At 45.0% G+C, this 21,076-nt stretch overlaps 1 protein-coding gene and 1 long non-coding RNA gene across 2 annotated transcripts in view; one reads left to right on the top strand and one right to left on the bottom strand.

Moving 5' to 3' along the window:
* Nucleotides 1-10,487, bottom strand: part of LOC109324341 — a 25,262-nt gene extending 14,775 nt beyond the window's left edge. The window contains exons 1-2 of the long non-coding RNA XR_002104906.1: nucleotides 10,261-10,487; nucleotides 9,160-9,163 (exon numbers count right to left, since the gene is read on the bottom strand). This is a non-coding gene — a long non-coding RNA (uncharacterized LOC109324341). The remainder of the gene's footprint in view (nucleotides 1-9,159; nucleotides 9,164-10,260) is intronic.
* Nucleotides 1-21,011, top strand: part of LOC109324340 (elastase-1-like) — a 31,432-nt gene extending 10,421 nt beyond the window's left edge. The window contains 4 exon segments of the mRNA XM_019556335.1: nucleotides 12,609-12,707; nucleotides 14,131-14,408; nucleotides 18,971-19,134; nucleotides 20,046-21,011. Of these exon segments, the coding sequence (XP_019411880.1) occupies nucleotides 12,609-12,707; nucleotides 14,131-14,408; nucleotides 18,971-19,134; nucleotides 20,046-20,222 (718 nt within the window). The 3' untranslated portion in view covers nucleotides 20,223-21,011.
* The last annotated feature ends 65 nt before the right edge of the window (nucleotides 21,012-21,076 follow it).

Raw genomic sequence — 21,076 nt, 5'->3', positions numbered from 1 at the left:
TGCACTTTTCTGTTTTAATTCGTTTATCTGAGATTTCAGTTTCTCTTGGGAGTCCTAAAGACTCTGAACTTGAGATTCTTGACATCTTTTGAAAGCTTCTTCATACCAATCAAAAAATGTGTCCCACTGAGTCTGTGGTATATTACTACCTCTTAACTCAAGGTCTTTGTGGCGATGAACAATTTTACTTAAATCAAATGTTCACTCCAGGGGAAACTGCAAGCTAAAATCATCTCTGGTATACCAATTCCATTTGTCTAGAAACTTTATAAATGTTAATGCTATATTTCCAATAACACAGATTCCTAGATTTGCATTTATGTGTTTTAATTTCATAGACATTAGGGCTGCAAGGGACCTTGGAAGGTCATTGAGTGCAGTCCCCTGCCCCAGGGGCAGGAAGCCAGCTGAAGTCAAAGCACCCCAGCAAGATAAACATCCACATGTTTCTTAAAGGAGTCCAGAGTAGGTGCTTGCACCACCTCTGGAGGCAGTCTGTTCCAGGCCTTGGGGGCTCAGATAGTAAAGAAGTTTTCCTTATGTCCAGCCTGAAATGGTCTTGGAGGAGTTTGTGGCCATTTGACCTTGTCATCCCTTGGGGCACTCTGGTGAACAGGCACTCCTCCAAATCCCATTGTACCCCCCTTGTATAATTATAGGCAGCCGCCAGGTCCCCCCTAAGCATGAGCTTTTCCAGGCTGAAGAGTCCCATGGCTCTCAGCCTCTCATCATAGGACCTGTTCTCCTGCCCTCTGATCATGTGCATGGTTCTCCTCTGGGCTCTCTCAAGCCTTTCCACATCCTTTTTAAATTCAGGAGCCCAGAATTGGATGCAGTACTCCAGTTGTGGCCTCACCAAGGCCGAGTACAATGGGAGGATGACATCCTGGGATTTGCTTGAGAAGCATCTATGGATGCAAGCCAGAGTTTTACTCACTTTACCAGCTGCAATATTGCATTGGTGGCTCATATTCGTCTTGTGGTCAGTCATGACCCCTAAGTCCCTTTCAGCCATGGTGCTAGCAAGTGTAGCACTGCCAAGCCTATAAATGTGCTGTGGGTTTTTTTCCCCCAAGGTGGAGTACCTGGCATTTTTTGGTGTTGAATGCCATCAGGTTTTTGTCCGCCCATTTTCTAAGCCTGTCTAGGTTAGCCTGGATCATCAGCCTATCCTCTGGTGTGGACATTGTACCCCAAAGTTTGGTGTCATTGGTGAACTTGGCCAGTCCGCTTCTGATACCAATGTCTACATTATCAATAAAGAAGTTAAAGAGTGTAGGCCCAAGGACAGAGCCTTGGGGGACCCCACTGGTCACAACGCACCACAATGATTTACTTCTGTCTATTACCACTCTCTGGGTCTGACCTTGGAGCCAATTCCCCAGCCATCAGACTGTGATGTTGCTGAGGCCACAGTTGCCTAATTTTTCTATGAGGCGATCATGGGACACCAGATCGAAGGCTTTTTTAAAGTCAAGATATGGCATCAATCTCTTCTTCCTTGTCCAGGTGATATGTCACCTGGTCATAGAAGGAGATGAGATTGGTCAGGCAAGACCTACCCATAACAAACCCGTGCTGGCTAACCCTCAGGATGTTGCCATCAGCCACTTTGTCAAGAATGGTCTCTTTGATAATTTTTTCCAAGATCTCCTCCAGGATAGAGGTCAGGCTGATAGGCCTGTAATTCCCTGGCTCTACTTTCCTCCCTTTCTTGAAGACTGGCCTTCTTCCAATGTCACTGGCCACTTCTGGAAGTGGCGTGGCTGCTTTTGCTGGCAGCCCCACTCCCCAGCCAGTGCTCGTAGGGGGGACACTGGTGCTCCTGCCTGCCCCCCTGCCTGCTTCCTAAACAGTGCTCTCAGGGGGTGCACGCCCTACGTGTTGCCACTGAAACCAGCAGATACTGGACTTTAAATAAGCAGATTTTAACAAACTTTAGGAACTGGTAGGCAGGATCTCCTGGGAGGCAAGACTGAAGAGTAAAGGAGAGCTAGCTGTACTTTAAGAAGCCCCAAGAGCACAAGAGCAAGCTATCCTGATGTGACTGACGAATGGAAAGCACAGCAGAAGGCCAGCCCAGCTAGACAGCAATCTCTTCAATGAAATGAAACTCAGAAAGGAATCCTACAAGAAGCAGAAACTTGGTCAGAATACTAAGGAAGAGCATAACAATATTACACAGGAGAAAATTACGAAGGCCAAGACAAAATTTGAGCCGGGGCAAAAAAGACAATAAAAAGGGGTTCTACAAGTATGTAAAGAATAAGAGGAAAACCCAAGAAATCATAGCTCTCTTACAGAATGCAGAAGGAAATCTAATTACCTAATGATGCAGAGAAGGCTGAAGTATTTAATACTTTTTAAATTTAGTCTTTACAAATAGTGGCAACTTCAGATGATTATTATAATTGGCAGCAAAGATAGGGAAGGTGACAAGCAGCTTAGAGTAATGGCAGAACAGAGTAAAGATTAAAAGGGAAGCTAGATGCTTTCAAGTGAGCAGAGCTGGATGAGATGAACCCCTAGGGTACTGAAGGAATTGGCTTAGGTAATTTCAGAGTTATTGGTTATCCTCTTTGAGAACTCTTGATCCTCCTGCTGCGTGCTCAGTAAGAGCAGGGTCTGACAGCAAGGAGAGGGTGAAGGAGCTGCTGGGGGAAAAGTTGTGGGGAAGCAGAGGGCAAGGGGCTACTTAACCCCCCAGATTTATTTTCCCTACTGTAGCAGTGGGAAGGGGACAAATTCAAGGCAAACCTCCAATTATTAGGTTGTATGCCTGGAAAGTTATAACAAATTTATAAGATGACCGCCCCAATTAGATTCTATATTGGAAAAATAGTATTCAAGTAAAAATGGTATTTATCCCTAGTGGACGGGTGCACTTCTATGAAATATGGATTTTTTTAAAAGAAGCTGTTTTAGAGTGATGAAAATGGAAATTTAAAAGAATGTGTCCACTAGTATGTGATACAAATACCAATAAAACATTTGACAGTTTCTGTGATCAGATATCTTCAAAGCAGCCCAAGAAGAAGGTATTATATTCTTCAGCGGGGGAAAAAAAATAAAATTCTGAAGGCTGAGAAACATAAGAATGTTTGGCTCAAATATTAACTTTTCAGACCATCATAGGCATCTGAAACAAACATCAGCCGGTGTATGTTCCCCAAATGTTCCTTATGTATACATCTGCTTTTTAAAAATAGTCCATCTTATTTATTATCCCTGTACTATAAATGAGAGGCTAGTGAATACTGTAGGTTGTTAGACAGTGGTTTATTTTTCAATTCTGTCTGCATTTAAGACATGTGATCCCTTCCTGACTTTGCTTGCCTATTTTTTCCCTCTGTGTATTTTAGACTGGCCAGCAAATTGTGGAGTTGGATACTTTCAACCAAACATGGTGGGAAGAATTATATCAGGCAACGAAGCAAGGCCACATTCTTGGCCTTGGCAAGTTTCATTACAGGTACAAATGACAATCAAAACCTTACAGAGGGATACATTTTGCTGTCTTTCCTCAGCTCATCTGTGGACAGTGTTGATACTGGATCCTCAGTTCATCTGGATCTGTTGATACTGGACTGAATAGCAGTTATTCAAAGTGCATTTTAAGTATTTTTTTGTAACTGTGTCCAAGTACTGGACCAACCCTATTACCAATGAAGCCATGGTAAAATTATATATACAAATGCTTCTCAAACCCTTAAATAGAGGTTGTGGTCTAAGAATATATATGGAGAGTCTCTTGTGGTTGTAAAGTGTGTGTGTGTGGGGGGGGGGTCATCAATCCAAAAACCTGGTGAAAAACTATTTAAATTGGATTTTAGCCACCCAAATCCTGTCAAATCAATAATGCAATTTACTTCTTTACACATTATATTTAATAATAGGAGCACATTCCTTCTTAGAACAAATGTTAAAACTAAAAATTACATTGCAGTTTCAGAAGAAAATAAAATGTTTGAAACCAAACTGAAGACTTAGTTACAGAGGTGTGTTCTCTGTATATCCTTTTTTTTTATTTCATACTTTTATTTACGTCTGTATGACATCAGTGAAGCTGCAGAATTTTGTCAGTGATATTTTCAACAGTTGCAATATCACTTGTTATACATCCAAATAAGGTAGATTGGTAATATGACTGGATTATTCTGCAAATCAGGCCTAGGCACCATGTTTTCTTCTTTATTCTGTTAGTCTTTTATATGCTAAAAGCCAAAGCCTCTAGCTCAGACAGTGCTCTATTCAAGGAGCTGTTGGTGCTTTCCAATTTTTCAGCCATTAAAAGATGCCCATATTTCTGCAGGTGGAAGCTGCGTAACAGAAGAAAATAGTTGTACTTATAAGAATTAATATTTGAAATGTAGCTGACATCTGAGAATTGGGGATAAGAAAGAGAAAACTGGTAAATGAAACACATTACATTAAGACAATCTGCATTAAACTAAGATTTACAAATAAAATGAGAAAGAGACTTCAGTACAATTTTTCCCCATTCTTATCTTCCAAATGAAGGAAAGACAGAGGAAAGAATCATCTAGAAATCCTATGTTGGTGCACCCACTAATATTTGGTTTAAATGTCACAGTCCTAGAGAAGGCTTCTTAGATTCCCCTTTGATTATACAGAGACATATTGGAATTGCTGGTAATATGTGCAATCCAGTACATGCAGTCATGGGAAAGTGCTGATCCAAGACTAGAGTGTTTAGGAGTGCACATTATGTTGAAAAAACCCAGAGAAAGCCTCAAACAAAAAGGTAGGAAGTTGGTATTTGTTTAACTTAATATGTCCCCGGTTTGGGGAGAATAAGGTGGTCATATATAGTTCAAAGGACAAATGGGAGAAATCCTCCATACCCAGACACTTAAAGAAGTTGTGTACTACTGTGAATAATCTGAATTGACCATATGTTATACCAAATACAGTATTTTAAAATTACTTTGTTCCTAGCTGTACTTTAATTTATATGGTCAAAAGGAAAGATCAAAACTCTGACGGTTTTACGGTATGACTCAGTCCTGCTGAGAGAGCAACTAGAAGTGATTTTTTTTTTTTTGTTAGATCCTTTATCACTTTCATTTGTCTTAACAAGTGCATTCAGGTTGTAGTATGTAGGAGAGAAAATACATACTGTTAAAATATACTACCACGTTGATGGAAGTTATCTGAATGCTTTGGGTATATGCTTACAGATGAATCGACATGGACATTATGCTGCCTCCCTTGTATAAATTTCAGAAGTAGATATAGCACAGTTATTTACTTCAGCTTGGCAGCTTTTTTCCACCACCACATGCAATCATTTAGATGGGAATCTGCCTTTTTTTGATAAAGACCTCCCACAGGGACAGAATGTTAAGGTTTAAAAATCATTGGCGAAATGAGTAGATGTGCCAACATTTTCCTTAGTAGATTGATTCACACATCTCTAATTAAATTGAAAAGGGTTTTCAAGTATTCTTAATATCAACTTATGCAATAGGGCACCAGATGCAGTGCCCGTTATAGAGGAAAAGGGGATGTGCCATCTCAAGCAGGGAAGAAAGCTTACCTGCAACCAGACCACAGCAGGAAAGGCAGAACCATGTCAGGCCCAGAGAACTCGGGTGTTCCCAATGAAGCCCTGCCTGGATCCTGGGAGGACCTCACGAAGCAGGGACCAGGCAGATTGGCTCCCAGGGGAGGAGATGGCAGTTAAAAGGTTTGCGAGGGAAGAGACAGACCGGCCAGTGACTCTGAGGATTTAAAAGGCCAGAGCACAGAGGATTATTGTTTAACCCTCACTGGGACTGTGAAGCAAACCGCCCAGTGCAAGGAAGGGCAGCACAATGCCATCTCCCTAGGGATACTGGTGGCGGGAAAACAAGATGACGACAAAGGAAATTCTCGTGACCACGAGACTGCATTAGACAAAGACAGAGGAATGAAGACCCCAAAGTGACATCAAGGGCTTGGGCAGCGTGACTGGGTAGTAGGAGCTCTGTGAAGACACTCCAGCCAGTATCCCGAGTCATTTCAAGAAGAACAACCCAAAATGTGCTCTTTTCCCCATCAGCTCTATTTTTCCATCAAGGCGTGGTGGGCGAGTAAGAAGAGCATCAAGAATATACATCAGGGACCTACAGCACCAGTGCGGTGGCCACAACTTATATAATGGGATTGGCTAGTCATCATTTGTTTATCTGGTCTTATTTTGATATTTTTGTTCAGTTGTTCCCCAACTTTGGAAGTTATTTTGCTCTCTTCTATAAACTGCCCTGAGCTTTTGTCAGAAAGGGCAGCATAGAAATAAATTCATAGATACAAATGGGCAAATAAATAGAAAGCTTAGTCAAGAGTTCATCCCCAGCATTGTGTGCACAGAAAAAATCATCCTTACCCCCAGAAAAAGCTCAGTTGGTATGCCAGACAGGATGCAACAGGATCTGACATGTGAGAGGATGGAAGGAAGATGATATAAAAAATGAATTTAGTAGAAAAGCAGAAGCCACATCATGCTAGTTACAAAACCAGTATGGGACAAGAGTACTGCATTTACTCCAATAAGTTGACCCTGATTAAAAAGATGCACCCCCTGCCCTAGTAATTAGATTTAATATATGGGAAATTTGTAACTTTCCAGGCATAGAATCTAATTATTGGAGGTTGTCTTGAATTTGTCACCCTCCCACTGCTACAGTAGGGAAAATAAATCTGGGGGGGTCAGATAGCCCCTTTGCCCTGTTTCTCTCCTTTCACCCCCTCTCTCCTGAGCATAGAAGGGAGAAGCAAATTTGAAAACAATAACCTTGTAATTAAACACGGCTGTAACAGCTTGCGTATAGTACCCATAGACTTACTTCATCCAGAATGTATGTATTTTGCCTTTTTTTAAACTGCCACAAGTTTTAGCACAGACACTCCATAAAAACACTTTGGCCCTTACTTGCGTATAGTACAAACTATGCCGGATAGTAGTCCAAAGCCAAATAGCTCATGATTTACCATGTAGATTACTGGGCTGGGCCCCACCAGAGTCAGTGTTTCAAACCATAGTGACCCCATAAATTTGGTGGAGAATAATTTGGTCTGCTTCCAAACTACGAAAAGCTGGTATAATAGTTAAATACAATAACATGATACTGGCAGTCTAACTAGACAAATATACCAAGATTGTCATAGTTAACAGTAGGTTTTTTTTATTACCCATTGTTATGATATGGCCATCCCAGGGATGTCAGTGATGTCCTTAGGGCACTGTGACAGTGCCAGCTCCGCCCTATGGGTGCCTACTAATTTCACCTGCTACATCTTGCTGGTATAACTGATGAACTGGGAGGCTGCCCTCAAGTTGCTGCTCGGTTACAGTTCTGACAGACTCCTCTAAAACCTGTGGGTTGTCAGACCCCTTACTGGGTCCCAAACTCAGGAGGTGCCTTACGATACCCCCCCCCCCAAGACCTACGGGCCAGATGTGTGGTGTGGCAGGCCAGTAGAGGTGCTCCTGCATTAAGCCACCCACCTCACTGCACCTGACCACCTTCCAGGCTCCAAGCGCCTCCCTGGGGGCGCCTCATGTCTGGCCAACCTCCTTCCTGGAGCACACCCACAAGCCTGAGGGTAATGCCACCACCACCCAGAGTCTGGACTGATCTTGGCCCTCTGCCCCCTGGGAGGCACAGGCCTAGTAGTCTTTGAGGGGGTACTTGACCGACTGCAAGAACTTGGGGTGCTTCCCTCAGTCTGAAGCACAAATAGTGGTTTCCCTTAGTCAACCGAACCAAGGGGACCCAAAGGCATAATCTAGACCCTCTACAAAGGCTTGGAATAGGGTACATGGTAGAGCAATATCAGAGAAATCCCTTAGAGCAAACAGTGGCATGGTAGCCTTTGATTATGCATCTGTGTTACTGCAAGCTACTCGAGATCTAGCTAGATATATAGCTTACTCACAAGTATCATCTAGAGGCAGGTGGAGATTTCCTCTGAAGGCAAGCAGTTCACTGACTATGAGTTTCAAGAGAGAGAGTGAGTGTCAGGTGGTCTAGCTTTTCTGAGAGTTCTTGTAATGGGTGCTCTCCCACCTCCTGAGCAGTCCTTAACTTATATAGACCTTATGACCTCATTTACCTGATCCAATGAAGGCCAGCAGCTGTTGGCTGCTAGCCAACCAATTTGAAATGCATCACTGGCTGCCAGATAGACTGGCAGGGTCTCTAGCCCCCTCCCAGTCAGGAATGTATCAGCTCAGGTTACATTGGCATTGCTTAGAACAATAGGGAGTTTAAGCCCCCACCCAGGTGTGTGAGGCCAGTCACATAGCTAGAGGGAGCAGGTTTCCCCCTCCCTCAGGAATGTATCAGCTCAGGTTACAACTCAGGGTTACCTGAAGCTGATGGGGCCAAGGGGTGTCTGCCCTTTGCAGTGACCATGGTAACCAAATTGTCAGATTGGTCATTCGCTTGATAGCAGTTTGGGGCAAGACAGAGATATAATTCAGCCATACTTCCCCCACGCCTTTAAAAGCTTGGGCACGTGGGTTCACAGAGCCATGGGTACAAGCATGTTTTGTCTGGAAGGGTCACCTTGCATACCTAAAGAGAGATTACATAAATGCATAAGACTGGTTATAACAACAATACACAGAAAACATTAAAGCATGTTGGGGAGTGCCTCGTTCCCTTGCCAGAGCTCTCTTAAGTGGGCCTCTGAGCCCATCCGACCCACTACCCCAAGTCCTTTCATGGCAGGGCATTTGCTATCACATTCTGGCTTCCCTTGATGTGTTCACTGGTGAAGCTGAACTCTTGAAGTTGCCAGGCCCATCATTAAAGCTTGGCTTTGGTATTCTGCATGGTTTGCAGCCACTGAAGTGGGGCTTGGTCTGACAGGACAGTAAACTGCTGCCCCACAGATAGGGCCTCAGCTTGTTCAGCACCCTGACAATTGCCAAACACTCTCTCAATAGATGACAGTTCTGCTCCCAGGGGATTAACTTCTGGCTTAAGTAAACCACAGGGTGTTGCGTCTCTCTGTGCTCTTGTAAAAGTAAAGCTCCTAGTTCTGAGTCGGCAGCATCAGTGGCTATGTAGAAGGGTTTATCATAGACCGGTGCCTTCAGAATTGGTTGTTTGATCAGGGTAGCCTTCAGGGTATCAAGTGCTTCCTGACACCCCTGCTTCCAGACCACTGGATCAGGGCTGCCCTTCTTGGTCAGCTCATGTAGGGGAGCTGCTGTCGCTACAAGTCCAGGGACAAGCCACCTGTAATATCCAGTCAGGCCAAGGAAGGCTCTGACTTGCTTCTTGGTTTGTGGGGGTGGCCAGTCTAATGGCCTCAATCTCATCCCACAGGGGAGCAATCTGACTTCCACCCATGCAATGGCACTATCTGAAGTGATATATTTGGGACAACTGACACTTTTTAGCTTTCACAGTAAGACCAGCTTGCTTGATCTTGCCCAACACAGTGGTCAGATGAATCAGGGGTGATTCAAAGTCTTGACTGAAGATGGTGATGTCATCGATATAAGCCATGGCAAACTGCTCACATCCTTGTAACAGCTTATTAATCAGTCTTTGAAAAGATGCAGGAGAGTTGTGCATACCAAATGGTAACACCGTAAATTCATATAGTCCCACAGGTGTGGTAAAGGCAGACTTGGCTATGGTGTCCAGATCCAGTGCCATTTGCCACAATCCTTTGGACAGATTAAGAGTAGAGATAACCTTGGCTGGGCCCAGGTGAACAAGCAGAGAGTCTGTCCTGGGCATAGGGTAAGCATCAGGGTTGGTAATAGCATTCAGCTTCCTGTAGTTCACACAGAGCCAGATAGTCCCATCCTGCTTCTGGACGAGTACCACCAGACTGGCCCAGGGACTACCTGAAGTCCAGATTATCCCCAACTCTCATCTCTGCAAGCTCCCGCTGTATTTCTTGCTTCACTTTCGCATTAACTGCATATGGTCTAGATTGGATAGTGCGATGGCTGTCCCTGTCTATACAGTGTACTGCCAGGTTCATTTTACCTGGTTTGTTGGAGAACGCTGTCTTATGTCCTTGAGTGCTGCAAGTAGCTTGTCCTGGGAAGGCAGATGATCTGGCAGGCAGAGGTCCTCTATTCCTGCCTCTACCCAGTTACCATATATCACCGGCTCCTCTGGTGATCCTTCAGCTAAGGAAATCTAAGATAGCACATCACTTCTATTAAAGTATGGTTTAAGCATGTTCATGTGTACTATTTTAGGCTTTTTGTCTGACCTGTTCCTGGACATGACATAGGTCACATCATCCAGCCTGTCCAGGATAACCTGGGGACCTTCCCAAGCTGCTTGCACCTTGTCTGTTTTTAGTGGCAGGAAAACCATGACCTTATCACCTCGTTCAAAGGTATGTAAGCAAGCCTTTTCATCATACCAGACACTTTGCTTCTCCTGGGGCTGGGCCAGGGAATCCCGTGCCACCTTCATCATGTCAGTTAGCTTCTGATGAAAGCTGAACATGTAATCTACCATGAAGGTCTTAGTGGAAGTGGTTTTGCCTTCCCACTCTTCTCTCACCAAATTGAGAGGACCCCTAACTTGCCTTCCAAACATTAACTTGAATGGCGGGTACCCATTGGACTCCTGGGGTACCTCCTGGTAGGCAAAGAGAAAATGCGAAAGTTTCTCACCCCAGTCATTGGGGTTAGAGTCTACATAGGCCTTTAGCGTGCCTTTCAAGGTCCCAGTGAACCTTGCTACAAGCCCATTTGTCTGAGGGTGGTAGGCTGTAGCACTCCCACAAGCACTTCACCACCTCAGCCAGGAAGTTCACACCCCTTTTAGTCGGGATCTCAGAGGGGAAACCCAGCTGAAAGAAGATCTTGGTCAGGGCTTCAGCAACTAGAGGTGCCTCAGTGGAGGCAAAGGCAATTGCCTCCAGGTACCGAGTTGCAAAATCCACTAGAGTCAAGATGCACTTCTTCCCTCTGAATCTTATGCCTCAGTGGGCCCATAATGTCTATACCCACTCTTGGAAGGGTTGATCAATGATAGGACCCTCTATAGCCCCTCCCTTTCTCTTGTCCCCACTTTTGCCCATCTAGTGGCACATCTCACAAGATCTGCAGTAGTCAGTCACATTCTGGGCAACTCTGGGCTAATAAAAATTCGCTTGCAGCTACTGGCATGTCCATTCCCTACCCATGTAACCAGCACAAGGTAAATCATGAGCCATGGAAAGCAATTGTTGCCTGAACTTACGAGGTACTATGAGCTGGCGACAGGGCTCCCAGGTCTCGGCACAGTTCTTCAGTACCCACAACCGATACAGAAGTCCCTTATCCCAGACCACCTATTCCCTCTAATTTGGGGTGAACTCTGTCTCTGGCTCCTAAGCCATCTGCCCGAGTCCCTCCAAGCTGGGGTCCTCTAGAACCTCCTATTTGAACTCCTTTTTCCCAGCTAAGCAAGTCAGCAGGGAGTTCTGGTAAGAAGTGCACCTTTACCTACAGGGATGTCCTCTAACTTCTCCCTGAGAATCTCAGTTTCCTCCACTGACCCGGCTCCTCCCTGGGGCTGCCACTTAACCCAACCTTGAGGTTGCCAGTTCCCTCAGTGGCTGGTGGATGGTTGCAGTTAGGGGGAGTCTCTCCCTTCCCCTCCTCTGCAGCCAATTGGGTGACCATGCCCTACAAAGTTTCCAACCCTCCCACCTTAGCCTTTCTGCTCTGTTGATGACTCACCACATTAACACAGTAGGGCTCTATGAAGCGGTCCCCCACGCTTTGCAGGTATTCAAGCTCCATAACATCCTGCCCCACAAATATGGGGACAGGAGCCTCTTCTGCAGCCCTGCCACTGCACCCTTGCTGGCACTGGGCTGTCCACTGCACCCTGCACCCTCACTGTTGCTAGGCTTTCCATGCTGTAGTGTGCCCCAATGAGGCCTCCTCCTCCCCAGTAGCTTAGTGCACCAGTCTATATAACAATAGAAGACACAAGCCCCTGGGCTACAACACAACAATACCCTGGGGTCCGCACTCTATCCCTTTTAAGGCAAGCTTCTCTCTCAGTATAACATGCCTCCCACCCACAAGTACTTATGAGCTCCTACAGCCTTTTAATCCTACCAGCTTCAGAACAGACAGTCAAGCATCTCCAAATAGCTATCTCTATAAAAACACCTTCCCCCTTGGCTGCTGCTAAAGAACTAACCCTTGAATCCCAGGCCAGGGCCCTGCCTCCTCCTGGTCAGCTGACAAGGTGCAGGTGCAGGCAAATTTCCTCATTTGCCTAGTGCCACGGCAACCTGCACTTGTGGGGGTTCTACCTGGCTCGTAGGGCCCTCTCTCTAGGCAGTTTCTGCCCTTAAACGAGCAGGCACACCTGTGACACCCATTTCTCAATTCACATTTGTTAGCTGACCCATATGTCTTTCAAAATGACTCTTTTAGTTGCATTTTACAAAAATGCAGGAGCAAATGGACTTTCTTCTCCCACTCCACGCAACTGCTACTAACACAAACTGCACAGTAGAGGGCATCATCACATGGTCACCAACTTTTCCACTCCTCACATCTAAAAATGAAATCTCATATTTATGTAACTTCTATTATTTTCTTTATTTTTATGATCTAGTTTCAAACAAGAACAAGCAAGAGATTTGTTCATGTCTGCGGTGGAACTCTCATTCACAAAAGATGGATTCTCACTGCTGCCCACTGCTTTCAGAAGTAAGTTCTACACTTAGAATCTTTGTTTAAATTCCTGAAGGGTTGAGGGATGTATCTTTGTGAACAGTTTCCACCAAAAGAAATGAATATGGAATTAGGCACATTCTCTACTTGAGTCCCTAGAAAATACATACATGAGATCTGACAGAAATTGATCAAGAAAAATTGTTCACATTGGTGAGAGCTCTTAATCTAGACATTACCATGGTAAAAACAAAAGAATCCATCTAACCAGAGGATATGTTAGGAAAACTTACTGAACTGCTGTAGAAATGAGTTCAAAAGATGTCTGCTTTTGTTACTGGGACTGAAAAGAGAGATCAAAGGAAGAAAAGATTAAAAAACAATGAACATGATCTTCTGTGATTTTTAAAGCAATTGTGTTTCTATTATTAGTATTCTACACTGGTTTTCAATCACCAAAAAGCTCTATGACTCTTTCATATGATACAGAAAGTGGCTCATTCCTGTATCTGGTAAAGTTTTATTTAATAATTCTTACCCTGTAAGAAGCATTCTATTCCTCTGTAAATATGTCATACATCTGGTAATTTCCCTTTGCAAATAAATGCAATATAGTTTTTAATTTTGTACTAGAGCAATCATAAGGTGAAAGATAATGTCAAGGATATTATAAAGTAGCAAAATGAAATTAATGCAATGGAGCTTAATGAACAACAAATTATGACAGTTATTCAATAAGAGCAGGCTAAATAAAGTTTATGAAAAACACTGAAGTATATTCCGAGCCATATGCCAGGTAGTATAAGGGTGAAATCACCTCACTACAAAAATCCTGTCTAAAACCCTCATGTCATTTAAGATGTTGAGTAGCAGTTTGACGGATTCAGTTGATTCAATATCTTAGGAAGGCCATGCAGAAAGTAGGGGAGAGTAGGACCTTTTAGTGATTAACTAGTTTAGAAAGGAATTAGCTTTTGTAAGGAACAACCTACTTCAGATTATATGACATCCATGTGAATAATTAAGTCAATGTAAAACATTAGTTTATTTTTCTTTCACATAGGCCTATTAAATACTTCTGTTGAACCTGCTAAAAGTGATAAATTATTTTGTTCTTCACTGAACCTGTATTACAGCTTCCATCTTTGCTACTGTCAAATAGTAAACAAGCTACACTGATTGATTTCTAATCTCCTTTTGCAATAGGATCTTGCTTTTTATCCATAAATAACCCTTTGTCTGATTTAAGCAGACTATTTTGTACTTCCAAAGAATGCCATTTTAAATTTGAATACTTTGATCTGATTGTCACACAGTTGGAAGTAAATGGCACCTTCAGCTCAACCATGGTAGTGCAAGGATTAGTACCTATTGCACATAGTCACAAAAGGTAAAGAAGACCAATACAAAAATGGCATTGAGTTTGGTTTACTGAAGGTCTGTGTTACCTGAATTCTTTTTAGGGAAAAGAAAGATGTTGAAAAGTGGAGAATTCTTCTGGGAAAGCACAGCATTAACCATGCTGAATCTACAGAAAGGGTCTACCATGTGAAATGAATTTATCGGCATGAGTAGTTCCGCTATCCTCACCTGAATGAGCTAGACTATGATATCGCCTTGGTCAAGCCTGTGGAAGACATTGTAACAAACCATTTTATTCACTATGCCTGTTTGCCTAAGAGAGACAGCTTTCTTCGTCCAGGACATTTCTGCTGGGTGACTGGATGGGGGGACATACGAGGTATTTTTGGTTCCATGGTGTTGGAGGTTAGACTCTGTAAGTGTGTGGAGGGTACCTGCCTCTTGGAGAATGTTCCAGTGATATATAGAAGGACTGTATAGCCTCCATGGCACTGTCCTTAAGCAGAAGAGACAGAATACCTCCTTATGTCATGATGAGACACGTACCTGGTGTAACAACCCGTCTGGAATTTGGCTTTTATTTTCTTAAACAGTGCAACTGCTAGTATTTTAGAGGTGCTCTGATATATCAGTCCATAATGGATCGGCACTGATAAAAGGAAAATCAACATGATCGGCAATTGGGTTTTTTTGGCTGGTGCAGCTGATGAATGTCACTGATTAAATGAGGTGTGCATGTGCACAGCTGCAGCATGTGCATGGCCAGGAATCCAGCCCGGTGGCCTGAAGAGCAGTGTCCGGCTGGTAAGTCTGTGGGGGGTAGGGAAGGGTCATGGGGGGAGGGAAAGAGTTGGGGGGGGTCGAGGCCCCCACAGTGAAAGGGGGGGAGAGAGTGGGGCTGGGGCAGGAGCAGGGGCAAAGGCAGACTCTGTCCAGCTGGGGCGAAGCATGGGATGGAGCTGCAGGCAGCTCGTCCAGGGAGTGTTGGGGAGAAAGGATGTGCAGCTCCCCACCACTACACACAGCCCAGGGAAGGCATGGGGGCCATGTACCCCCTGGATTTATGCACAGGGTAAGGACAGGCTGTCCACTGCAGGCTCAGAGCCGGGGGCTGCACCAGCCTCTTCCTGGAGGTGGGGTTGGACTGGGGCTGTGCTTGGAGTGGGTGGGACAGGCAGCAATGGTGCTGAGAGGGGGGACAATGGAGTGGGCTACAGCCATCCCAAAATTTGCCACAGCTCCCCACTCCCAGCACCACTGCTGCCCACCTTGCCCCAGCCCAGCCCACCCACTGGTAAGAGATTGGTGCAGCCCACATCCCCAAGTCTGTAGCAGCAACCCACCCTCACCCCACGCACAAATCTGGGGGGCACATGACCCCTATGCCTTCCCTGCACTACATGTAGTGGCAGGGACGTGCCCACCCCTCCTGTGGCCCTTCCCCACCTCCCACCCCCTCCAAACAAGCCACCCTCATCTCCACCCCAACCCGTCAGGGTAATGCCAGCCCCAGCCCCATTCCCTCCCTCACCATGGGGACCTTGATCTGCCACCCCACCCAAGCCCCTTACCCCCAACAGACTTACTGACCATGCGTTGGTCTCCATGCTGCTGGGCTACGTATCGGCAATCAGATGGGCCAATCTGGCTGGTTAATAATCAGCCATCAGTATCAGCCAAAAATATTTTTATCAGTGCACGCCTAATTTATTTGTATTGTGACAGAACTTACAGCTAGGGACAGGTGTTCATTTTCTGGGAATCCCAGTGTTGGAAATTGTGAAAAGAGGGGTGGTTGTGGGAGGGCATACATACAGACATTCTAACCCCCTGGCTGGAGAGCAACAAAGTTGCTTCAAAGGTGAGCTCACTAGCCAGAGGGCAATAGGGTGTTGCTCCTTTGCTCCCTCTGCCTCCATAGAAGACAAAAGGCATCATCCATATGAGTATCAGCTGGACATGGCTGCAGGGGAGAGACACTCCCGGGGAGTGGGCATGCTCCCTGGACCTGTTCCTCCCCTGTGAGTGAAATGGGGCTGTGTTCACATCCTCAGCTGCTGGGTCTGTGGCTGGTCAATCACAGTCATACTGGTTTTGTGCAAGGGCCCTGGGCATTCCCTGTGGATTGATCTATCCCAGGTGTCTCTTGGATGGGTCAAGCCATGAGGAAATGCCTCATAAAAAATAGAGTAGAAGGGACCTCAGGAGGTCATCTAGTTCAACATCCTGCTCAAAGCAGGGCCATCCTCAACTACATCCAGGGAGGGCTTTGTCAAGCCAGGCCTTAAAAACCTCCAAGGATGGAGATTCCATCACCTCTCTAGGTAACCTGTTCCAGTGCTTTCTTTATCACCCTCCTAGTAAGAGTTTTTCCTAAAATCCAACTTAAACCTCCCTTGTTGCAACTTGAGACCATTGCTCCTTGTTCTGTCATCTGTTACCACTGAGAACAGTCTAGTTCCATCCTTGTTGGAACCACCCCTCAGGTAGTTGACAGCTGCTATCAAATCCCGCTCCCCCCAAGTCTTTTCTTCTGCAGACTAAATAAACCCTGTTTCCTCAGCCTCTCCTCAGAAGTCATGTCCCCCAATCTCACCATTTTCATTGCTTTCTGCTGGACTCGCTCCAACTTGTCCAAATCCTTTCTATGGTGGGGGGCCCAAAACCAGACACAGTACTCCAGATGTGGCCTCAACCATGCAGAATAGAGCAGAATAATTACTATCCTCAATCCTCCAATTTGTCTGGGTCACTCTGAATCCTAGCCCTATCCTCCAGTGTATCTACTACACCCTGCAACTTGGTGTCATCCACTAACTTGCTCAGGGTGCAATCTGTCCCATCTTCCAGATTGTTAATGAAAATATTGAACAAAACATCCATAGAGCCACTTTTCTTATCATAGAAGGCAGTCAGGTTGGTCAGGCATGACTTGTCCTTGATGTATCCATGCTGACTGTTCCTAATCACCTTCTTCTTCTCCAAGTGCTTAGAAATGGATTCTCTGAGGACCTGCTCCATGCTTTTTCTGGGGACTGAGATAAGGCTGACTGGTCTGTAGTTCCCCAGATCCTCCTTTTCCCTCTCTTAAAGATGGGGACTATATTTGCCCTTTCCCGATCATCTGGGACCTCCCCCAATCGCCACAAGTTTTCAAAGATAATGGCCAAGAGTTCTGCAATACATCAGCCAACTCCCTCAATACCCTTGGATGCATTGCATCCGGTCCCATGGACTTGTACATGTCCAGCTTTTCTAAATAGTCCCTAACCTGTTCTTTCACCACTGAGGGCTGCTCATCTTCCCCACAAACTGTGCTACCTGGTGCAGTAGTCTGGGAGCTGACCTTGCCTGTGAAGACCGAGGTAAATAAAGCATTGAGTACTTCAGCCTTTTCCTCCTCATCTGTCACTAAGTTTTCTCCCCCATTCAGTAAGGGACCCACACTTTCCCTGACCTTCCTCTTGTTCCTAACTTACTCGTAGAAACCCTTCTTGTTACCATTCACGACCCTTGCTAGCTGCAACTCCAACTGCGCTTTGGCCTTCCTGACTTCATCCGTGCACGCCTGAGTATATTCTTATACTCTTCCCAAGTTGTTTGTCTAAGTGTCCACTTTTTGTAAGCTTTCTTTTTTATGTTTAAGTTCACTGAAGAGCTCTCTGCTAAGCCAACCTGGTTGCTTGCCACATTTGGTATTCTTCAAGCCCATCAGGTTTGTTCAGTAAGATTTCTTTATAATACAACCAGCTCTCATCGACTCCTTTCCCCCTCAGGCTGGCCCACTCCCACTGGGCTCTGCTGATCATCCCATGGCTTGATGTGTCCCAGGGACATATGGGATAAGTCAAACTATGGGGAAAGTTTGAGCCATGGTTGGAGGGGGGATGTGGAAGAGTACAGGGAATGCCTTCTATCACTTGCACAAACATAAGATGACCTATTGGGGGGGAATTGGCACCATGGCATAAACAACTCCATAACTCCTGGAAAAATCTAGGCTTTGTCCAAGCAGAGGCAACAAGGGCCCTTGAAAGGCTTTCTGAAAGTTTGGCACTGGGTGGGCCATTGGGGAGATGGTGCTCTCTCTCCCCCCGAGAGAAATATACAGTTGTTAAAAGTTGCACTAGAAAACTTGAGAGAGAAAACTTCCTGATTTGAACTGCTCTTTTTTTGTGAAAGACCCAATTTGCTTGCATGAAAACCCTTTTCAATGGCTGTATGCCACCTTTTGGTGTCGGGAGAAAGGTGCTTCTTCCAGCATAAATGTAACAACTCTCCATAGCCTAGGAGTCTCAGTTATACAAACCCAGAAGAAGCTGATGGTCCCTGCTTCAAGCACTTTACAATATATTTTGTAGGAGCTGGTGGTTAAGTGCGTACATACCTGGATATTGGCACAACAACCCCTCAGTTAGTTTAAGGTTTTCCCTTGGTTTTCTATACTTACTTTTTTATAATTAGATATTGCCTTGAGGTTCCAGTCAGGATCTGTGCCACATCTGTGCCAAGCATATTACTAACGTATTGAACATGAAAGCCCTATCCCAAAGATCTTGCATACCAAATTATGCCTATGCCATATTGATAACCTTGGAATTTCTTTACCTAGACGAGGTAAAGCAAATGCAAACCTCTTGTTATGAGCTGTCATGCCATGGCCCTGCCCTAAAGGTGTAGTTAGATCCTTTTATAACAGAATATTATAATTTCATATTGTGAGAAATGTAGCTTCATAGTGTGTTATGTTTGTGGAATGGATGACAAAATTAACGTTAATTAGTTAAAAAAGAAAGCACGGGGGGAATCCACTCCTTTAATACAAAGACCAAGATCACAAAATTGTATACATGAATGCTGTTAAGTGGCCTTTGAAATGTTCACAACAAATTTGGAAGTGTTCTTCATGTACACTTTTCTCATCTGTTTTATCTGTTTAAGGTGGGAATAAAAACCTGACTTTGTCTAGAGTTTTGAATCAGGCCAAGTTACCAGTCATAGATTTCAACACATGTCGCCTGCAGAAGTTTTGGGGAGACAGAGTCCGACAGTCGATGATCTGTGCTGGATTCAGGGATGCTGGTGGACCTCCTGCTGCCTGCCAGGTACAAAAAAATCAACTGCTAATTCAAACTCTATAAAAACTTCAGGGTGTTAAATTCAGCTACCAGGCAGTTTTGGGATTTTCCACAGAATTGCCTGTGGCTGCCTCTGTCTTCCAGAGTGGTGTTCTCTGTGAAGCTGCATATGCAGTGTTCTTCAAGTTTCACTGGTATAAGATGGAGCACCTTTCCGCTTAAGGGGTGCAGTTCAATACACAAGACAAGGGCTGTTGAAACTTCTCTGTTGAAAGCAAATTAGATATGTAGCAGTGTTAGAAATAGATGCACCTGAATGAATAGGAAGGGCTGCCCTGCAGAGGAACAGAGTGCACAGGGACAGAGTTTGTCCCAGAAGGGACACTGTTTGCCCTGAAGCTTTTTTGGAGGTAGCCCTCTTGCAAGTGGGAGGAGTGATGTAACCTCAGCAGAGTTTGAATGAGAGACCTTAGGAAAAGTCTGGGAAGAGTCCTGGCCTAGGATTGGCTGAGAGGCTTGGTTAAAAGAGGGGAACAGTTTTCCCTGGGGGAGAACAAAGGGGAGAGAGACTGGGTGAGAGACAGGCTGGAGACCAGGGAAAGGATCTTCCCACAGCCATCTCTCCAACAGCCCGTGGCAGAGCCCTGCAGATGTAGCAAATAAATCCTGTAAATAGTTTTATAAGGGTCTGCAAGGTTGTTTGATTGTAAGGGGAGGCTCTCCGCTTGGGGACCCTGCAGCAGGTACCCAGGGAGCTTACCCCAGGGTCCCACTATTTAGGTGAGGGTGTGTGGGTAGTCTCACGCCCAGGGTTACAGATATGATTCTTGGTGAGACAATAGTGACACATTATGATTGTTTTGTGTCAAATGATAGGAAGCACTTGTTGGTTTGATAATCTACAATGTCAAACTTAATTTAATGATTATTTCTTACAGGGAGATTCAGGTGGATCACTGGTTTGCCAAACTGGAAGAGAAAAATGGGAAGTGCATGGTGTAGTTAGCTTTGGACCTATTGGATGCCATGCAGAGAACAAGCCCAGTGTCTTTACCAGGACTTCTGCTTTCATTTCCTGGACTGAAGCAATCAGGATCCAGGATCATTTTTTGTAAAAATAAGAACTAAAGTTGGGGGCTTTGGGACAATTAAAATCTTGAAATAATAAATACAGGATTCTGTGCTTACTTGTAACTTTGAGGCTAAATGCTGGTGGTGAATGAGGAAGATAAATGAATCTGTAGTACTGTCCATTTGTATCCCCCACTTAGAGGGTTTACAGAAAGCTAGCTGCTTTCTCATCTTTTCTCTTTCTCAGTTTATTTTCTTTTTTCTTCTTAGATGACCTCAGACTCTTCCTTCTCCCTGCAGTGTGGGGGCATTACCCTACACTGATGAGTCTTCTCCCCCTCCCCCTGTTCTGTGAGTGCAATAGCAGAAGGAGTAAGATAGAGCAGACCAAATAATATTGGAGGAATAAAAAAGGTACCCCTAGTAAAACTCAGGGCAAGTTCAAAAGCCATGGGTCTTTTTGCTCAGTGGTGACAGCTAATTAGCCATGTTAAAGCCAGGTGGAAGACAAAGCAGGGTAGCACCTCTTAGTGCTCTGTTCAGTGCTGTTAAGCAGGAGTCCCTGTATCTTACAACAGGCTTGGACGAATTCTGCCGCCATAGGTACAGTGACTGCCTAAGGGATCCAACTGCAAGCACCGGCACCTCCTCCTTCAGGACATACAAGAAGTGCCAGGAACTGGGGGCTGCTCTGGGGCAAGAGCTCAGCAGGGAGCTCATCCTGCAACACCCGTGAGGGAAGGAGGGAGATCTTTGGGGTAGGGGAGGAAAAATAATGACTGCAAAAGGCTAAAACTCCCAGGCCGGGTGTGGAAACACCTCCGATGTCTCTTGCTTCATTTCTATCGCCCCAACTCCCAGAGAAGTTAAAATCCAGCCGTGGGGGAAGGGGGCAGGG

Source organism: Crocodylus porosus, unplaced genomic scaffold, assembly GCF_001723895.1.
Source record: "Crocodylus porosus isolate Cpor-Errol unplaced genomic scaffold, CroPor_comp1, whole genome shotgun sequence".
Lineage (NCBI taxonomy): Eukaryota > Metazoa > Chordata > Crocodylia > Crocodylidae > Crocodylus > Crocodylus porosus.
Note: the sequence above shows the minus strand (reverse complement) of the source record. Positions and strands in the feature narration are given on the sequence as shown.